This window comes from Physeter macrocephalus, chromosome 21 (assembly GCF_002837175.3).
Source record: "Physeter macrocephalus isolate SW-GA chromosome 21, ASM283717v5, whole genome shotgun sequence".
Classification (NCBI taxonomy): domain Eukaryota; kingdom Metazoa; phylum Chordata; class Mammalia; order Artiodactyla; family Physeteridae; genus Physeter; species Physeter macrocephalus.
Genome location: NC_041234.1, coordinates 48,826,289 through 48,842,077, shown reverse-complemented (window position 1 = coordinate 48,842,077; position 15,789 = coordinate 48,826,289). Strand labels below are relative to the sequence as shown.

Genomic DNA, 15,789 nt, shown 5'->3' with positions numbered 1-15,789 from the left:
GCAGTGGGGTGGCGGGGGCTAGGCGGGCGGGTGGAACGACGGACTGCCTGGTGAGTGGGGCACAGGGCCAGGGCGGGGAAAGCCTCACCCCACAGGGGGCGCTGTATGTTGGTGGGGGGAGTGGTCATTTGCACTAAAGCCTGTGGAAGGGCTTATCGGTTGTGGTGGGGGCGATTCAAGAGAAATCCAGGTGGATGGTGGGGTGTGTCCCAGAGCCTGTATAAGAAAGAATTCTGGCGAAGACCACCTCTTCTGTCCTCTTTTCTACCCCTAACCTACAGCCCATATCCAGTCATCCTCATGGACCCCAGTGATTTCCCCAGTCCGTTTGACCCATTGACCCTGCCAGAGAAGCCCCTGGCTGGAGACCTTCCAGTAGACATGGAATTTGGAGAGGATCTACTGGAATCCCAGACTGCCCCAACTCGAGGATGGGCCCCCCCTGGCCCTTCTCCATCCTCAGGAGCCCTGGACCTGCTTGATACCCCTGCTGGCCTGGAAAAAGACCCTGGAGTCCTGGATGGAGCCACTGAGCTGCTGGGGCTGGGGGGGCTGCTCTATAAAGCCCCCTCCCCCCCAGAGGTGGACCATGGGCCTGAGGGGACCCTTGCATGGGATGCAGGAGATCAGACCCTAGAGCCTGGACCAGGGGGCCAGACCCCTGAGGTGGTGCCACCTGACCCAGGGGCTGGGGCAAATCCCTCTTCACCTGAGGGGCTACTAGAGCCTTTGGCTCCAGATTCTCCAATAACCTTGCAGTCCCCACATATTGAAGAGGAGGAGACCACCTCCATAGCTACAGGGCGAAGGGGCTCCCCTGGGCAGGAGGAGGAGCTTCCCCAAGGGCAGCCACAGAGCCCAAATGGCCCCCCAAGCCCTTCAGTGGGAGAGACTCTGGGGGATGGAATCAACAGTTCTCAGACTAAACCTGGGGGCCCTAGCCCCCCTGCACACCCTTCCTTGCCAGGTAGGTTGCCTGATCAGCTGGAAAATCAAGGATGGGGAGAGGGTGGGGGTAAGGAGGGTGGCTGTGTGTTTGGGGAAGAAGTTGTGGGAGGAGGGTGGAGAGAAAGAGTAGGGATGTGTATGGAGGAGTTGGGGGTTTGGAAGGAGGAGTGGGGGTGTGGTGAAGAAGGTTAAGGAAAGTAGGGGTAGGGGGAGCTCAGTGGCTGTGGAGGAGAAATAGGGGTGAGGCTTCAGGGGGTGGGTTGAGAAGACTGGGTTTGGTGGCAGAGGTTCCCCTTTTTCTTCCCCCAGTGGGCTTTTGGTACCAGGGTCCTCCTTACTTCGGGATTTGGGGAGGACACCAGGATTCTTGGTTCTAAGATTTTTCTAGCTGTTTTGTTCTAGATGAGACTGGGGTTTCTGGGTTTGATGAATGATAACTAGGCTCTGTAGCCACCAAGTGCATAGTGATTTCAGAGGAATGGTAGACATGCAGGGCCTAGGATTGTGTCTCTGATAGGGGAGGGCCAGCCTAGACTTGAGAGGCTCGCATTTCTCCCCAATTCTGCCTAGTGTTGTGCCTCTTCCAGGCTGTGACCAGGGTCTTAGGGCTTATATAACCACCTGAGTCCAGGGGAACCTCCCCATATATTAATGCTTCCTTTTTCCCTTGCTACTTTTGGGTGGTTGCATTTGTTTTTGTTGATAAACTATAAATGCTTGATGAAAGGTGTGTTACTTGTATTTCCTTAACTCCCAATGATTGGGACAGAAAGCTGGTGGGAAGGTAGGATTTTTTTCATGGAGAATAGCTGCGCGCCGCCCCCCCACCTTAGTGCAGAGCTCAAGGTAACCCTGAGAGGGGCCCCAAGAAGCCACAGGCGCTCGAGTTTTCCCTTTCAGTTTTGAGTAAGTTCTTCCCCAGGAATGGAGGCGGGGGTTGGGCCAGGGAGGGGGTGGTGAAGGCAGGCTCAAGATTTAGGTTGCTTTCTGCTTCCTTTGCAGGAGATGGCCTGACTGGGAAGGCGAGTGAGAAGCCGCCTGAGAGGGTGAGGCGGGGGAGGGGATTGGAAGGAGTCTGGTTCCCCCTGTAGCTCTGGGAAGGACAGACCCTTCATTTTCCCTCCCAGATGTTGCTCTATGGAGGGTGTGTGTGAGGAGAGTTAGGAGGAGGGAGAGAGCGCTTGTGTCTATTGCTTCTTAAGGAGAAAGTCCAGCCTCCTTTTCTCCCCTCCTCCTAAGGGCAGGGCCAAGGGTCCCTACTCTCCCTTCCCCCTCCTATTTCTGTACCCCCCACAAACCCTGTATTAGTGCAGCTGGCCCTTTAGCCTGCCCCTGGTGTCAGCTTTCCTCCCCTCCCCATGTTTCCAAGGTGCAGAAGAGAAGCGAGCGCGTTAGAAGAGTAGAGCCTCCAAAACCTGAGGTTGTGGATTCCACTGAGAGCAGTGAGTAGGCCTTGAGGAAGTATGACCCAGTGGGATGTGGCGGGCCACGGATCTCAGGGCTCCTGTACTGCTGCACTCTGCAGAGTGCAAAGCGCCTGTCTCTGCTCTGGGTTGGCATGGGAACCAGGGGCAGTGGGGGAAATTGAAAACAAGAGCAGTGAGAATGGAGTTTCCTGTTTCAGCTCTGCCATCCCTGTCCCTGAATCTTCTCACTTGGATCCCTTCCTTCCCCTCCCTGGGAGGTTACAGAGTAACTAAGGGAGAGTGACACTGGGTGGCTTGAGATTCCAATGTAATAGGGGCGGGGTATAAAGCCAAGAACTACAGGGATTGGGGATCCCAGGATCAGCTGAGCTACCTGTTGGTCAGGTGATGGCTGGAGGCCTGGTCCCTCAGCCTTTTCTCCCCGCCCCTCCCCCGCTCTTCCTCAGTTCCAGTGTCAGATGAGGATTCTGATGCCATGGTAGATGACCCCAACGATGAGGACTTTGTGCCATTCCGGCCCCGGCGCTCTCCTCGCATGTCCCTACGCTCGAGCGTGGCACAGAGGGCTGGGCGCTCAGCGGTAGGCACCAAGATGACTTGTGCGCACTGCCGGACACCACTGCAGAAGGGCCAGACGGCCTATCAGCGCAAGGGGCTGCCACAGCTCTTCTGCTCTTCATCCTGTCTCACCACCTTCTCCAAGAAGCCCTCCGGCAAAAAGACCTGTACCTTCTGCAAGAAGTACGTGAGGGTCCCGGGCTGTGGGGAGGGCAGGGATCGGGCTGGGAGTAAAGGGTGACACAGAGACTGTGTTGGCAAGAACCTAGCAAAGTGGAACTGGGAGAGAGGTGATTTAGGGAGGGGGTCCGAGAGTATTTTGGTTCTGTGGTCATTGATCCCAGAGGAGGGGGGTGGAGGCTGATGAAATGAGAGGGTGGTACTGAGTGAATGTGCAAACCTGTCCCCACCTCCAGGGAGATCTGGAACACCAAGGACTCAGTTGTGGCTCAGACTGGTTCGGGAGGCTCCTTCCATGAGTTCTGCACATCTGTCTGTCTCTCTCTGTATGAGGCCCAGCAGCAGCGCCCAATCCCCCAGTCTGGGGATCCCGCCGATGCCACTCGCTGCAGTATATGCCAGAAGACTGGAGAGGTGAGGAAGCTCAATGGGGGCTGATTTACAGAGCCTGGCCAGCCCTGAGCTGCCCCTGTAATCCTGGGGCTGCAGGGGCCAGGCCCTGTGGAAGAGGGGAGTGGGGAGGGGAAGCAGCCATTGTGAGGGAGCATATTCAAGAATAGAGCTTCTTCAGGATGTGTGCAGCTGGCCTTCCTTGCCTCCCAGGACCTCACCATCAAGTCGGCAGCCCGATGTGCAGGTTGGGGGGTCCCTGGGCCCACTGTCCGCTGTGAAGGTCTAGGGTGAGGTGGGGCGGGCCGTCCTTGCACTAGGGTGGGTGGTGGTGGCCAGGCCCCAGCTCAGGGTGTGTGTGTGTGTGTATGTGGCAGGTCCTGCACGAGGTCAGCAATGGCAGCGTGGTGCACCGGCTCTGCAGCGACTCTTGCTTCTCCAAATTCCGGGCCAACAAGGGACTGAAAACCAACTGTTGTGACCAGTGTGGGGCTTACATCTACACCAAGACCGGGAGCCCTGGCCCCGAGCTCCTCTTCCACGAGGGCCAACAAAAGCGGTTCTGCAACACAACCTGCTTGGGGGCGTACAAGAAGGTGGGGCCGAGGGAGTAGTGCATTAGAGGGCTGTGGAAGGGGGTGCGGTCCTTGGGTGAGAAATAAAGGTGCCTGACGGGTCGAGGGCTGGGAGAAATAAAACAAATAAAGGGGGTTTCAATTGTATCTGTTATGTTTTATTTTTGAAGCTGGCTGGTGGATACACAGGTCTTTGTTATCTCATCATCTATACTTTTTTTGTATGCCTGAAATATTTCATGTTTTAAAAATTTAAAAAAATAAAAGTGAAGGGACAAATCCAGCCTCAGCCTCTCCTTCCCCATCCTCACAGAAAAACACACGGGTGTACCCATGTGTCTGGTGCAAGACCCTGTGTAAGAACTTTGAGATGCTATCCCATGTGGACCGTAATGGCAAGACCAGCTTGTTCTGTTCCCTGTGCTGTACCACCTCTTACAAAGTGAAGCAGGCAGGGCTCACTGGTAGGTGCAAAGCCCTCTTCTCTGAGACCCCTGCTGGCCTTCCTTCCACCTCCCATACTCCCTTCTTCTAAAGTAACCCCTGCTGCCCGACTTCAGCCCCAACCACATCTTCCCGTGGATTTCCTGTTCCATCTCTGCACTGCCTTACACCTTCTGTGTGCTCTCTCTCTCTCTCTCTTTCTCTTTCTCTCTCTCTTTCTTTCTCTCTCTTTCTCTCTCTCCTTTTCTCTCTATGCCCCAGGCCCTCCCCGACCCTGCAGCTTCTGCCGCCGCAGCCTCTCTGACCCCTGTTACTACAACAAGGTTGATCGCACAGTCTACCAGTTCTGCAGCCCCAGCTGCTGGACCAAGTTCCAGGTACTCCAAACCCTGGACCAGGGATAAAGGGTGTGGCGACGTAGAGAGGGTATGAGATTTGGGGTAGGTAGGCCTGGGCAGAGCAAAGAACAAGCCTGACTTCCCCTACCCCTACCCGCCCACCACACACATCTTGCCCCTCCCTTACTTGTCTTCCTTCCCTCCAGCGCACAAGCCCCGAGGGGGGCATTCACCTGAGCTGTCACTACTGCCACAGCCTCTTCAGTGGCAAGCCTGAGGTCTTGGACTGGCAGGTAAGATCCCCACCCCCATCCACATCTTGCTACACAGAGACATCTGTCTGAAGGGGTCCTTCCACTTGGCTCTCGCCAGGTCTGGATGTCACAGCCCTGTCCTCCCCACCCTGTGCCCCCGTCCCAGGACCAGGTGTTCCAGTTCTGCTGCCGTGATTGCTGTGAGGACTTCAAGCGCCTTCGGGGTGTGGTGTCCCAGTGTGAGCACTGCCGGCAGGAGAAACTCCTGCATGAGAAGCTCCGATTCAGTGGGGTGGAGAAGAGCTTCTGCAGCGAAGGTAAGGAGATGGGGAAGGGGCAGAGGGCTCTGTGCCTCACAGCTGGGGAGAATGGCAGATTAAGTAAGGAGGGCTTGCAGTGTGGCCCGCGGGGCCAGGGCCTTCTGCTCAGGACGCTCTACCCCATCTGTCCCCAGGCTTTGGGCACGGGAGGTTGTTAGAGGTTTCAGGTGTGCCGCCTTGAAAAGGTTGGGTCTCACGGCCATGGAGATTTCTGCATCTCTGGACTCTTCCCTCTCGCCCCCTTTCCAGGCTGTGTGCTGCTGTACAAACAGGACTTCACTAAGAAGCTGGGATTGTGTTGTATCACTTGTACTTACTGCTCCCAGACCTGCCAGCGCGGAGTCACCGAGCAACTGGACGGCAGCACCTGGGACTTCTGCAGCGAGGACTGTAAGAGCAAGTACCTGCTGTGGTACTGCAAGGTAAGGGGGGCAGCATGTTACAAAGGAGGGAAAAGGTGGCAGGGAGCATGGGCTCTTGTGCTGCCATCAGGGTGTGGGCCGATCTCCAGGGAGGGGGCTCCGGCTTACCCAGCCTCCAAGGGGAGCAGCATGGCTTATCCCAGGGCAAAGGGTCCAGCACATTTTAGGGAGGCAGGTCTGACCATCCTGTTGACACCCTCAGGCTGCCCGGTGCCATGCCTGTAAGCGCCAGGGGAAGCTGCTGGAGACCATCCACTGGCGTGGGCAGATCCGTCATTTCTGCAACCAACAATGTCTGCTGCGTTTCTACAGCCAGCAGAACCAACCCAACCTGGATACCCAGAGTGGGCCTGAGAGCCTCCTGAACAGTGAGTCCTGGGCAGGGGGTACAGTCTGTTAGAACTGGCCTGGACTCTTCTGATCCTGGGCCTGGCCCCTTTCTTCTTCCTCTCCCGCTTTCACCTCATCCCTGGCCAGAGGTCCTGGTACTGAGTTCTCTTTCAGCTTCCGGACTGTAGAGGTACTAGAGGAGTCTCATTTAAAGGTTCTGAGAGTTAGATCCTACTGATTTTCTGTAAGGGATTTATTGTAGGGAATGGGTACCTGCCCAGGTAGGGTGGGGCATATGGGGGCTGTGGTTAGTTTTAAGAGAGAAGGAAGTGTTGGCATAAGCTCTGCTTTTAGTGAGAGTGAAGGCTGTTGTTTCTAGAATGTTACCCTGGCCCCTCCGCACTCCAGGGGTACTAAACTCCTGAGGCCCATCTAAATGGAAGGCCTTAAATTATGGGTCATTGTGGGGACACTATTTTTCATCCTTGGCAGCCAGGAGCAAAGAATCTTTTTTTTTTTTTTTTTTTTTTTTTTTTGCGGTACGCGGGCCTCCCTCTGTTGTGGCCTCTCCCGTTGCGGAGCACAGGCTCCAGATGCGCAGGCTCAGTGGCCATGGCTCACGGGCCCAGCCGCTCCGCGGCATGTGGGATCTTCCCAGACTGGGGCACGAACCCGTGTCCCTTGCATCGGCAGGCGGACTCCCAACCACTGCGCCACCAGGGAAGCCCGCAAAGAATCAATTTGGCCACTATTGCCGAGACCTAGAGAAGACTAGACCTGGGGGCGGGGGTGGAGGGAAAATCTGAGACTTCCCATTCGTATTTGGTGTTCTCTTAATGAAGCTCTCCTGGAGCAGGGGTGAGGAAAACAGAGAGCTAGTGCCTCACATGAGAGCTTTCGTTTGCTTTGATCTACAGGTCACTCTTCTGAGGCGAAGCCCCAGACACCCTCTCAAACCAAAGTGGAGAACAGCAACACTGTAAAGACCTCAGAGGAAAATGGGAATCTGGGCAAGGTCAGGGCAAAAGCCAGGGGGGAGGATGGTCTCAGAGGAGGGTGTACTGTAGTCAGCGGCACTAAAATTCCTTTGTCTCTGCAGATCCCTGTGAAGATCCGAACAGCCCCTGCTGCTCCCACCCCTCCTCCACCCCCACCGCCCCCAGCAACACCCCGCAAAAACAAAGCTGCCATGTGTAAACCACTGATGCAGAATCGGGGGGTCTCCTGCAAGGTGGAAATGAAGTCCAAAGGGAGTCAGACAGGTGAGTGAGGGTGCCAAGACGCCACAGGCTGTATTCCATGGTCTTGGGCCTCCAGCCCTGTGCCTGGGAGCTGGACAAGGGAGCTTCATAGGTGGCCGAAGCGTCCTGCATATTGTTGTCCTAGAGACCCAGAGTTGTCTCTCCACATTTGGTTCAGGGGCAGTTTTGTGACACTGAGCATGTGTTAGAGCTTTGGGGGGGTGACAGGCACCAGGCCCTGGGTGGGATGTGACCCATGTGGTGGGCGCTCTGCAAAGACCCCTTTTTTGTCGGCAGAAGAGTGGCAGCCCCAGGTGGTCGTGCTGCCCGTCCCAGTGCCGATCTTCGTGCCAGTGCCTATGCATCTGTACTGCCAGAAAGTCCCGGTGCCTTTCTCAATGCCTATCCCGGTAAGCGCCCTGCCCTCCTGGGGGGCCCCCTACCCTCCCAGGCTGGAGACCTGCCCTGCCCCCTCCCACTCACCAGCCGTTCCTCTCATCCACTGGTGTGGTTCCTGGCGTTTAGTTGGGATTCGTGCCTCCAGGTGCCTGTGCCCATGTTCCTGCCCACTACCTTGGAGAGCACAGACAAGATTGTGGAGACCATCGAGGAGCTGAAGGTGAAGATCCCTTCTAACCCCTTGGAGGCCGACATCCTGGCTATGGCAGAAATGATTGCAGAGGCCGAGGAGTTAGACAAGGCCTCATCTGACCTTTGTGGTATGCCATGGACAGCGGCGGTGAGGGAGACAGGGTGCTGCCAGTCTGTCTCTGCCTAAGGGGGCGGAGAGTGGTGATCTCGGTGCCTGGCGGGGTGGGGGAATAGTTGGGATCAGCCCCTGAAAGCCAGTTGAGGGCGCCAAGTAGGAGCTGCAGGGACTAAGCCAACCTCTCTGCCTCGCAGATCTCGTGAGCAACCAGAGTGCAGAGGGACTTCTGGAAGACTGCGACCTGTTTGGGCCAGCTCGGGATGATGTCCTGGCCATGGCCGTCAAGATGGCCAATGTGTTGGATGAGCCTGGGCAAGACTTGGAGGCGGACTTCCCCAAGAGTGAGTAGGATTCAGGGCGTGCCCGCTGTGTACAGTAGCATTTGCGCCGTCAGGAAAGGAGTGTTCCTTGTTACCCCGAGAGTGACCCTAAACAGAAGACTCTCACAGGGAGTGGTGCCAGAGATACCGGGACAGGCAGACTATTCTATGCTTGAATCTTGTTGTGTTTTTTTTTAATTGTGGTAAAACACATAACATAATATTTGCCATCTTAACCATGTTTAAAAGTTTACAGTTCAGTAGTGCTAGGAACGTTCCCATTGTTGTGAGTTTTTGTGTGTATGTGCCTCTGAGCACGTTCTCAGTATATAGCTTTGTCCTGGTGACTACGATGAAGCTGTCTGGGAGGCTCGTCTCGAGTCAGGTGAACAAGTAGCAGGGGTGGGGTGGGAGGACTACAGGGTTGAGGTCTTAGAAAATTGATTTCTTCTTCCTTTCCCCTCTAGATCCTTTGGATATTAACCCCAGCGTAGATTTCCTGTTTGACTGTGGCCTGGTAGGGCCTGAGGACGTGTCTACTGAACAAGACCTTCCCCGAACCATGAGGAAGGTGAGGGCTGGGGCTGCTGTATCCACAGAAGAGGGATGGAGGCTCAAAGGGCGGGGTGGGGGTTGGCTTTCGTAGCCAAGTCAGCAGCCTTAGTGTCACCTTCCCTAGCCTCCTTTCTCCACCACTGTGAGTGCTAAGGTACAGCCAAACTCTGCTCTCTCCCCAGTTCATCAGAGGTTATAAGAGCTGTTCCTGGGGTTCTGCGCTGTGGAAGCTTGCTGTGTTCTTTCATCAGTCCCCACCTCCCCTGGTGGTGAACACTATCCTGACTAGCTTCCATGGTGCCCTGGCCTTACCTCCACCACTCCCTCCTTTCTCTTCCCCTCCAGGGTCAAAAGCGGCTGGTGCTTTCAGAGAGCTGTTCCCGGGACTCCATGAGCAGCCAGCCTAGCTGTACTGGACTCAACTATTCATATGGTGTCAATGCTTGGAAGTGCTGGGTGCAGTCGAAATACGCCAATGGAGAAACCAGCAAGGGCGATGAGCTGCGCTTTGGCCGTAAGTACCCAGGGGAGGAGGAGGGGAAGGGGAGCAGGGGCAGGGCTGTGATTCAGCTGTAGATGTCTACAAGTGATAAGGCTGTGATCACTTAAGGGTACCTCTGAAGATGGGGAGGAGTTGCAGAATAAGGGGAGATGCCGTCTAGGTTTCAAGGCTAAGGGCTCTTTGTGTAATTGGTGGGTTTGTTCCGGAGCTCGACATGATTAAGGGGTGAAGGGGTTAATGGTGGAGCTAAAGGAAATTCTTAATGTGCAGTTGTCTTAATGCCAGCCACCTCCACTGTGTATCACTGCAGCCAAACCTATGCGTATCAAAGAGGATATTCTGGCCTGCTCAGCTGCTGAGCTCAACTACGGTCTGGCCCAGTTTGTGAGAGAAATCACTCGACCCAACGGTGAACGATACGAACCTGACAGTATCTACTATCTGTGTCTTGGCATCCAACAGGTACCCCTTGCGCCCTGCCTCACTTGCCGTCACTTAACACAGCAGGCAGGGTCCCACCAGAAATGATCCTGTCCCACTCCCTGTTCCTCACCTTGTTTCCTGCCGTGAGCAGGCAGCTTGCCTTTCATCTCCTACTCTAGACACGACAAGAAATGAGAATACTCTTCTAAAATCAAAGCTGTGTTCCAGGACTTTTGACCAAGGAGCAGTCTTTATTGCTCTGCGGATCCCTTTGTCATCCTGAAACCCACTTTAGGAGGGGAGGGATGGGCAGAGCTGGGTTCCCTGAGTGGTGGGGTAATGTTTGGTTCCCACTGGGAGATGTCAGCTGTGCCTCAGCTGACAAGGGGGTCTGGGCTTGTGAAGAAGCGGCTGTGACACATCTCTTCCAGACTTCCTCCTCTTCCAGCAAGGCCTCATCTCCTCAGAGCTGTAGGTATACTTGGGGAAAACCACTCTGGATCACTAAATCCAGCAACTGTTTCCCATGGGCTCCTAACTGTCAAGGTCGCCATGCATGGGGCCTTCGGCCTTATCGTCTTTCCTCTAGGGCCTAGAGTCTAGCTCTATGTGTGTCTGTTTTTCTTTTTCCAGTACTTGTTGGAAAATAACCGAATGGTGAACATTTTCACGGACCTTTACTACCTGACTTTTGTTCAAGAGCTCAACAAGTCTCTGAGTACCTGGCAGCCCACACTCCTCCCCAACAGTAAGGGACAGGGACTTAGCAACCCCTCCGCCCTTTCCTCCTTTCTTCCAGTGCACCATTCTGAGTCCAGGGCTCTTGGGTCTGCCACTCTTCACAGAAGGGTCTGAGCATAGACGTGTGTAGTGGGGTGCCTCAGGGTTAAGAGCTAGAGGAGCCAGAGCCCCTGTCCTTGAACATAAGGAGGGGATCAAGACTTAGGTCTGAAGAGCTATCTCTGGGACCCAAAATGGTGACCAGGGTTTGATTGGTAAGTGAAGGAAAAAAAGGAAGAAGTTGTGGGACTCCTCAAGGTTTACGTTGACCTGCCTGTAACTTGAGGATGGTGAGCGAAGCTCTGAATGCAGGTGGAAACTGTTAAAAAAATATCCCCCCCAAAAAAACCCCACCCAAAACCGTACCAAAACAAATGCAAAAATCCAGCCCTCCTTTGCAGTATAGCGAGGTGTCAGGGTTTTACGTGCAATGGTCCCTCACCGAATGAGTCTGGCATGCCCAATGCTTGTGAGCGGGACATGTGGGAGCAGAAGCGGTTGGGTTTGTGTAGTCAATCCCTCCTGACCAGCCTCTCCCCCTTGCCCATTGCAGATACGGTGTTCTCCCGAGTGGAGGAAGAACACCTCTGGGAGTGTAAGCAGCTGGGGGTCTACTCGCCCTTTGTCCTTCTCAACACCCTCATGTTCTTCAACACTAAGTTTTTTGGGCTGCAGACGGCTGAGGAACACATGCAGCTCTCCTTCACCAACGTGGTGCGGCAGTCCCGCAAGTGTACTACCCCTCGGGGCACCACCAAGGTGGTGAGCATCCGCTACTATGCCCCTGTCCGCCAGAGGAAAGGGCGAGGTACGAAGCTGCCCCCTCCTTTGCTTTTCCTCCCTCGCTGCTTTCCCCTTCCGTGCTTCACCGTGCCACCAGGTTGGCCCTCTACATTGCCCCCAGCTTCTCTATCCTTCCGTTCCTGGGTTTGCAGAAAAGATGAAAACAGCCAGTCCTTCAGTCCGATGGGCCGTGGCTATTGCATAAATAGGAGGTCACCCAGCTGCCTGTTTCCCACCTTTCCTCATTTCAGGGCAGTTTACTTTTGGGGCTGGCGGGGGGTTGGACAGGTGGGAAGCTGTTGGGTGTGTTTGGCTGAGGGGAAGAGTTGACAAGAGTGAATGACAGCCTTTCCATTGCTCTTTGCTAGTGGGCATAACTGCCACAGCACCTTGGTTTCCATTCTGGCCCTGGAATCAGTTCCCAAGGTCCCTTCTGAACCTGAGCCTCTACCAGGACTAATGTGGCAGGGGCTGGGGCCATTGCTGTTTATCCCAGAAGGCAACCCCAATCTTGCAGTAGGGTCTGTTTTGTCAGTTTTTCCGTGTAACTTCTGAGATCACCTCTTCAGGAAATCAAGTTGGGGAAGATGATGGAGACTTTAGCAATGAGAACCAGGGTACACTGCAGAGCAACACCCTACAGAGCGTTGGGTTGGTACAGAGAGACTGACAGACTTTTCTTCTGCCTTTATTTCTCCATGAGACTGTTTTGTGTCCTGAGGCCTTCCCCCCGTGCCCTGGACTGTGCTCTTGGAGGTGCCTCGTTGGGACTGCACTTTTAAGGAGTCTGGTTCATTCGTCTCCTCCACAGACACCGGTCCTGGGAAACGGAAGAGAGAAGACGAAGCCCCCATCTTAGAGCAGCGTGAGAACCGCATGAATCCCCTCCGCTGCCCTGTCAAGTTCTATGAATTCTATCTCTCAAAATGGTGAGTTGGCAGGTTCGCAGGAATGGCATTAGTGGGGGGGACCCACAGGCTCTACTTCGCCCAGGAACTGATCTCTGTCCTCCCACCCCACCCCCACCCCACCCCCACCATTGCAGTCCCGAAAGCCTCCGGACTCGCAACGATGTGTTCTACCTGCAACCCGAGCGGTCCTGCATCGCCGAGTCACCTCTCTGGTATTCTGTGATCCCCATGGACCGCAGCATGTTGGAGAGCATGCTCAATCGCATTCTGGCTGTGCGTGAGATTTATGAGGAGCTGGGTCGTCCTGGGGAGGAAGACCTGGACTAAGCCCACGTGCTGCCCGGATCCATCTTTCACACCAATGTCTGTCCCGTGGCCACGTCCCACAGGGCGATTGGCCCAGGAACCAATGCTACTCATTCTGAAGGGCCCTGACTGCCCTTTTCTACTCATCCATTCCCTGCCTTCCCTAGGAATCCCTGGCTTTTGTCTTCTCCCAAACCACTTGACAACCACAGGGCCCCAGTTCTCTGTACTGAGGGACTGGTCTCCCAGTGATGGGCAAAAACCAGCTAGGCCATTTTCTTTATGTTTCAGAGTAAACCCCTTCTCCTGGGGCCAGACTCTGGGTGGAGTGTTAATGGCTCTGGTGATCCTGTGGGCTTTGGGTTTCCTGACCCATCCCACATAGATAAAGGCCCTTGTTCCTAGGTTTGGCAAAGGGAAGAACCCAGCTGCCTTCTCTGGCCTGTGCCCACTCCCTTCTTTACTCTTCCCCGGTACCAAGCTAAAGGGTCTTGTATGAAAGATAGGAGAGAAACCATGAAAGTAACGAGGGGACCATTTACCTAAAACACAGAGCTTAGGCACTCTTCCCCTCCCATGAGATAACTGGTTGTTGGAACCTCCTCGCCACCTTGTTCCCCCTCTCCACCCCTGCAAGCATCAACCCTTGGTGCTGCAATTTAAAAAAATCTTCCAAATGCTTTCTTTCCCTCAAAGGCAGAGAATGACTCTTAAGTATGGGGAACAGACTCCTGTCCCCTTGGTTTATGTGTTTGTCTCTCTCTGCCATCTTAGGTTGGCATGAGCCATGGTGTCAACATGCTTAGCCCCCTTCTGTAACTGCTTCCCTTTAGTTCAGTGGACAGAGTTCCCAAGGCAAAAACTACCTTGTGACTTGGGTTGGGGCTGGGTTCCCCACTCTTGTTCTTCCCCCATCGTGAGAGCCAGGCCAAGCCTGTGTGGGGGCCTGGGTCATGCAGGATGGGATCTGTAGTCAAAGGATAGGTGAGGAGCTGTGGGCGTGGGTCCTGCCCCCACTGCCTCCATCTCCTCTCTTCCCCATCTTGCCTCTGTAGTTCCAGAAAACTCTTAGCATCTGGCAAAGGGGGTACCCAGTTCTTTCCCTGTTGGCTTTGCTGTTCCCCCGCCTCCTTTTTGTGTTTTTATAACTGTCACCAGTTTAGCCACTGTTTAAATTGTATATATTGTTCTGAGGCGCCTGGCCTGTCCCTTCAGTGAGCCATGCCCGCCCTTGTGTTGTAGTGAGAAGCTGTTGTCACGACTAACCTTCTGTCTCTGGAATTGTTTGTTTCAAATAAAGAGTTAAAATTGTCTTTTGCCTTCACTGGGGGAGGGAGAGCAGTGTATGGAGGGGTGAGGGATATAGAGGAGCAATGCTGGACCACTTCAGATCTCTCAAGGTATAAGGAAGTGAGGTGTCCCACCACAGGTTGAGAATCATTTTTACCCAGCTCACTGAATGGACCCACTAGGAGTATGGGCCTTGTTATAACAAGTTTCCAAACACTTAAGGGAAAAATTTATTCAGCAGCTGTCTATTAAGAACCTACTATGTTTAAGGACCTAGATTCCATGTTTCGGAGAAGACAGAGATTAACTAGACCGGGATCCTATCCCCAGCAGGCTCCCGGGCTAGAGGGGAGACAGAACGGTGCACAGTTAGTTGCAAGACAGGCAGGATGAAATAAATACCTAGTGCTATGGGAGAGCAGAGGAATAAGGAACTCATTTCAAGTTTACAGGGGGGTTGTGTGCAAGTTCACGAAGGGAGGTGGCATTTGATCCGGGCCTCCAAGAGTAGGTAGGAGGGGTTGGGGGACCAGCACAATCAAAGGCTGCGATTTTCTAACCCGGGAGGGACAGGATCAGATTTGTTGCTTTAGGGAGGAGATCCCTAGGACAATATGAAGGATCGGGGGTGGGGCAGATCTGAAGGCCAGGACAGCAGTGAAAGGAGTGTGGCTAAGAGATTCTGTGAGCCTCGATGGGGATAGAGAAGCAAAAGAGAGGATGAATTCAAAATGAGTTTCAGACATTGTGAAGGTCAAGTCTGCAGGCTATGGAGGAGAGGGAGGAATCGAGCATGAAACCAAGGTTTCTAGCCTTGATGATTGGGAAAGTGAGACACTTTTTTTTTTAACAAGAAAACAAATCCACACTTTATTTACTTTTCAATAAGTTTAAATCCTTGAAGGGTACGGCGTCACACGGATTCTGTGTCCGATGGCCTTAGCATGAAGGTTCCTTCGGAATTTGGCACGAACCATGCCACTGTTTCCATGAGCGCGAGTTACTGTTCCCCAGATTACTCTGGTTTTATTAGGTTTTCCACCAGGAGTTACTGTGTTGTTCTTTGCTTTGTACACCTAAACACGTCTCTTGCCTAGATAGACTTCAGTTTCATCTCGAGCATAAACACCTTCAATTTTAAGAAGAGCTGTAGGCTCCCTCTGGTTCTGGAGACACCGCTTATAGCCAGCAAAAGTGGCCTTGGGCCACAACCTTCGAGACATATTTGTCGTTTTAGAAGTCCTGTTCCCAGCAGGCCTCCACAGGCTCCAAGATGCCTGAAACAGAGACCTTTAACCAAGTTGGGAAACATTAGAGGCAGGGTTTTGTTGTTTTGTTTTTTGGGTTTGTTTGTTTTTTCAGGGGAGTAGGGGTAGGAGGAGGTTGGTAACAAGTTGAGGTTTTGGTCACGTTGGGTTTGAGACTCCATTGAAACATCCATGTGGTGGGCTGTGCAACATGGCATAACAGAAAGAACACCCAAAATTGAGTTTTTTTTAACATCTTTATTGGAGTATAACTGTTTTACAATGGTGTGTTAGTTTCTGCTTTACAACAAAGTGAATCAGTTATACATATACATATGTTCCCATATCTCTTCCCTCTTGCGTCTCCCTCCCTATCCCACCCCTCTAGGTGGTCACAAAGCACCGAGCTGATCTCCCTGTGCTATGCGGCTGCTTCCCACTAGCTATCTATTTTACATTTGGTAGTGTATATATGTCCATGCCACTCTCTCACTTCGTCCCAGCTTACCCTTCCCCCTCCCTGTGTCCTCAAGTCC

The 15,789-nt window shown here is 53.7% G+C and overlaps 1 protein-coding gene and 1 pseudogene across 6 annotated transcripts in view; one reads left to right on the top strand and one right to left on the bottom strand.

The window, feature by feature from the left end:
* The window catches only part of ZMYM3 (zinc finger MYM-type containing 3), a 15,104-nt gene extending 1,096 nt beyond the window's left edge, over positions 1 to 14,008 (top strand). For 3 of the 6 annotated variants that reach the window (XM_028482644.2, XM_028482643.2, XM_028482642.2), the window contains exons 2-26: positions 282 to 967; positions 1,951 to 1,994; positions 2,318 to 2,390; positions 2,822 to 3,116; positions 3,350 to 3,527; positions 3,685 to 3,750; positions 3,881 to 4,099; positions 4,392 to 4,542; positions 4,784 to 4,899; positions 5,067 to 5,153; positions 5,281 to 5,431; positions 5,684 to 5,856; positions 6,059 to 6,224; positions 7,104 to 7,201; positions 7,286 to 7,448; positions 7,725 to 7,837; positions 7,972 to 8,146; positions 8,331 to 8,477; positions 8,924 to 9,027; positions 9,357 to 9,525; positions 9,824 to 9,975; positions 10,570 to 10,684; positions 11,270 to 11,524; positions 12,311 to 12,428; positions 12,545 to 14,008. In XM_028482644.2, the coding sequence (XP_028338445.1) occupies positions 301 to 967; positions 1,951 to 1,994; positions 2,318 to 2,390; positions 2,822 to 3,116; positions 3,350 to 3,527; positions 3,685 to 3,750; positions 3,881 to 4,099; positions 4,392 to 4,542; positions 4,784 to 4,899; positions 5,067 to 5,153; positions 5,281 to 5,431; positions 5,684 to 5,856; positions 6,059 to 6,224; positions 7,104 to 7,201; positions 7,286 to 7,448; positions 7,725 to 7,837; positions 7,972 to 8,146; positions 8,331 to 8,477; positions 8,924 to 9,027; positions 9,357 to 9,525; positions 9,824 to 9,975; positions 10,570 to 10,684; positions 11,270 to 11,524; positions 12,311 to 12,428; positions 12,545 to 12,737 (4,188 nt within the window). In that variant the 5' untranslated portion in view covers positions 282 to 300 and the 3' untranslated portion in view covers positions 12,738 to 14,008. The remainder of the gene's footprint in view (positions 1 to 281; positions 968 to 1,950; positions 1,995 to 2,317; positions 2,391 to 2,821; positions 3,117 to 3,349; positions 3,528 to 3,684; positions 3,751 to 3,880; positions 4,100 to 4,391; positions 4,543 to 4,783; positions 4,900 to 5,066; positions 5,154 to 5,280; positions 5,432 to 5,683; positions 5,857 to 6,058; positions 6,225 to 7,103; positions 7,202 to 7,285; positions 7,449 to 7,724; positions 7,838 to 7,971; positions 8,147 to 8,330; positions 8,478 to 8,923; positions 9,028 to 9,356; positions 9,526 to 9,823; positions 9,976 to 10,569; positions 10,685 to 11,269; positions 11,525 to 12,310; positions 12,429 to 12,544) is intronic. The other 3 variants (XM_028482645.2, XM_024131106.3, XM_028482646.2) reach the window with 3 other exon arrangements.
* An 888-nt stretch (positions 14,009 to 14,896) lies between these two features.
* LOC102986598 (60S ribosomal protein L35a-like) lies at positions 14,897 to 15,229 on the bottom strand (annotated as a pseudogene).
* Positions 15,230 to 15,789: the final 560 nt, after the last annotated feature.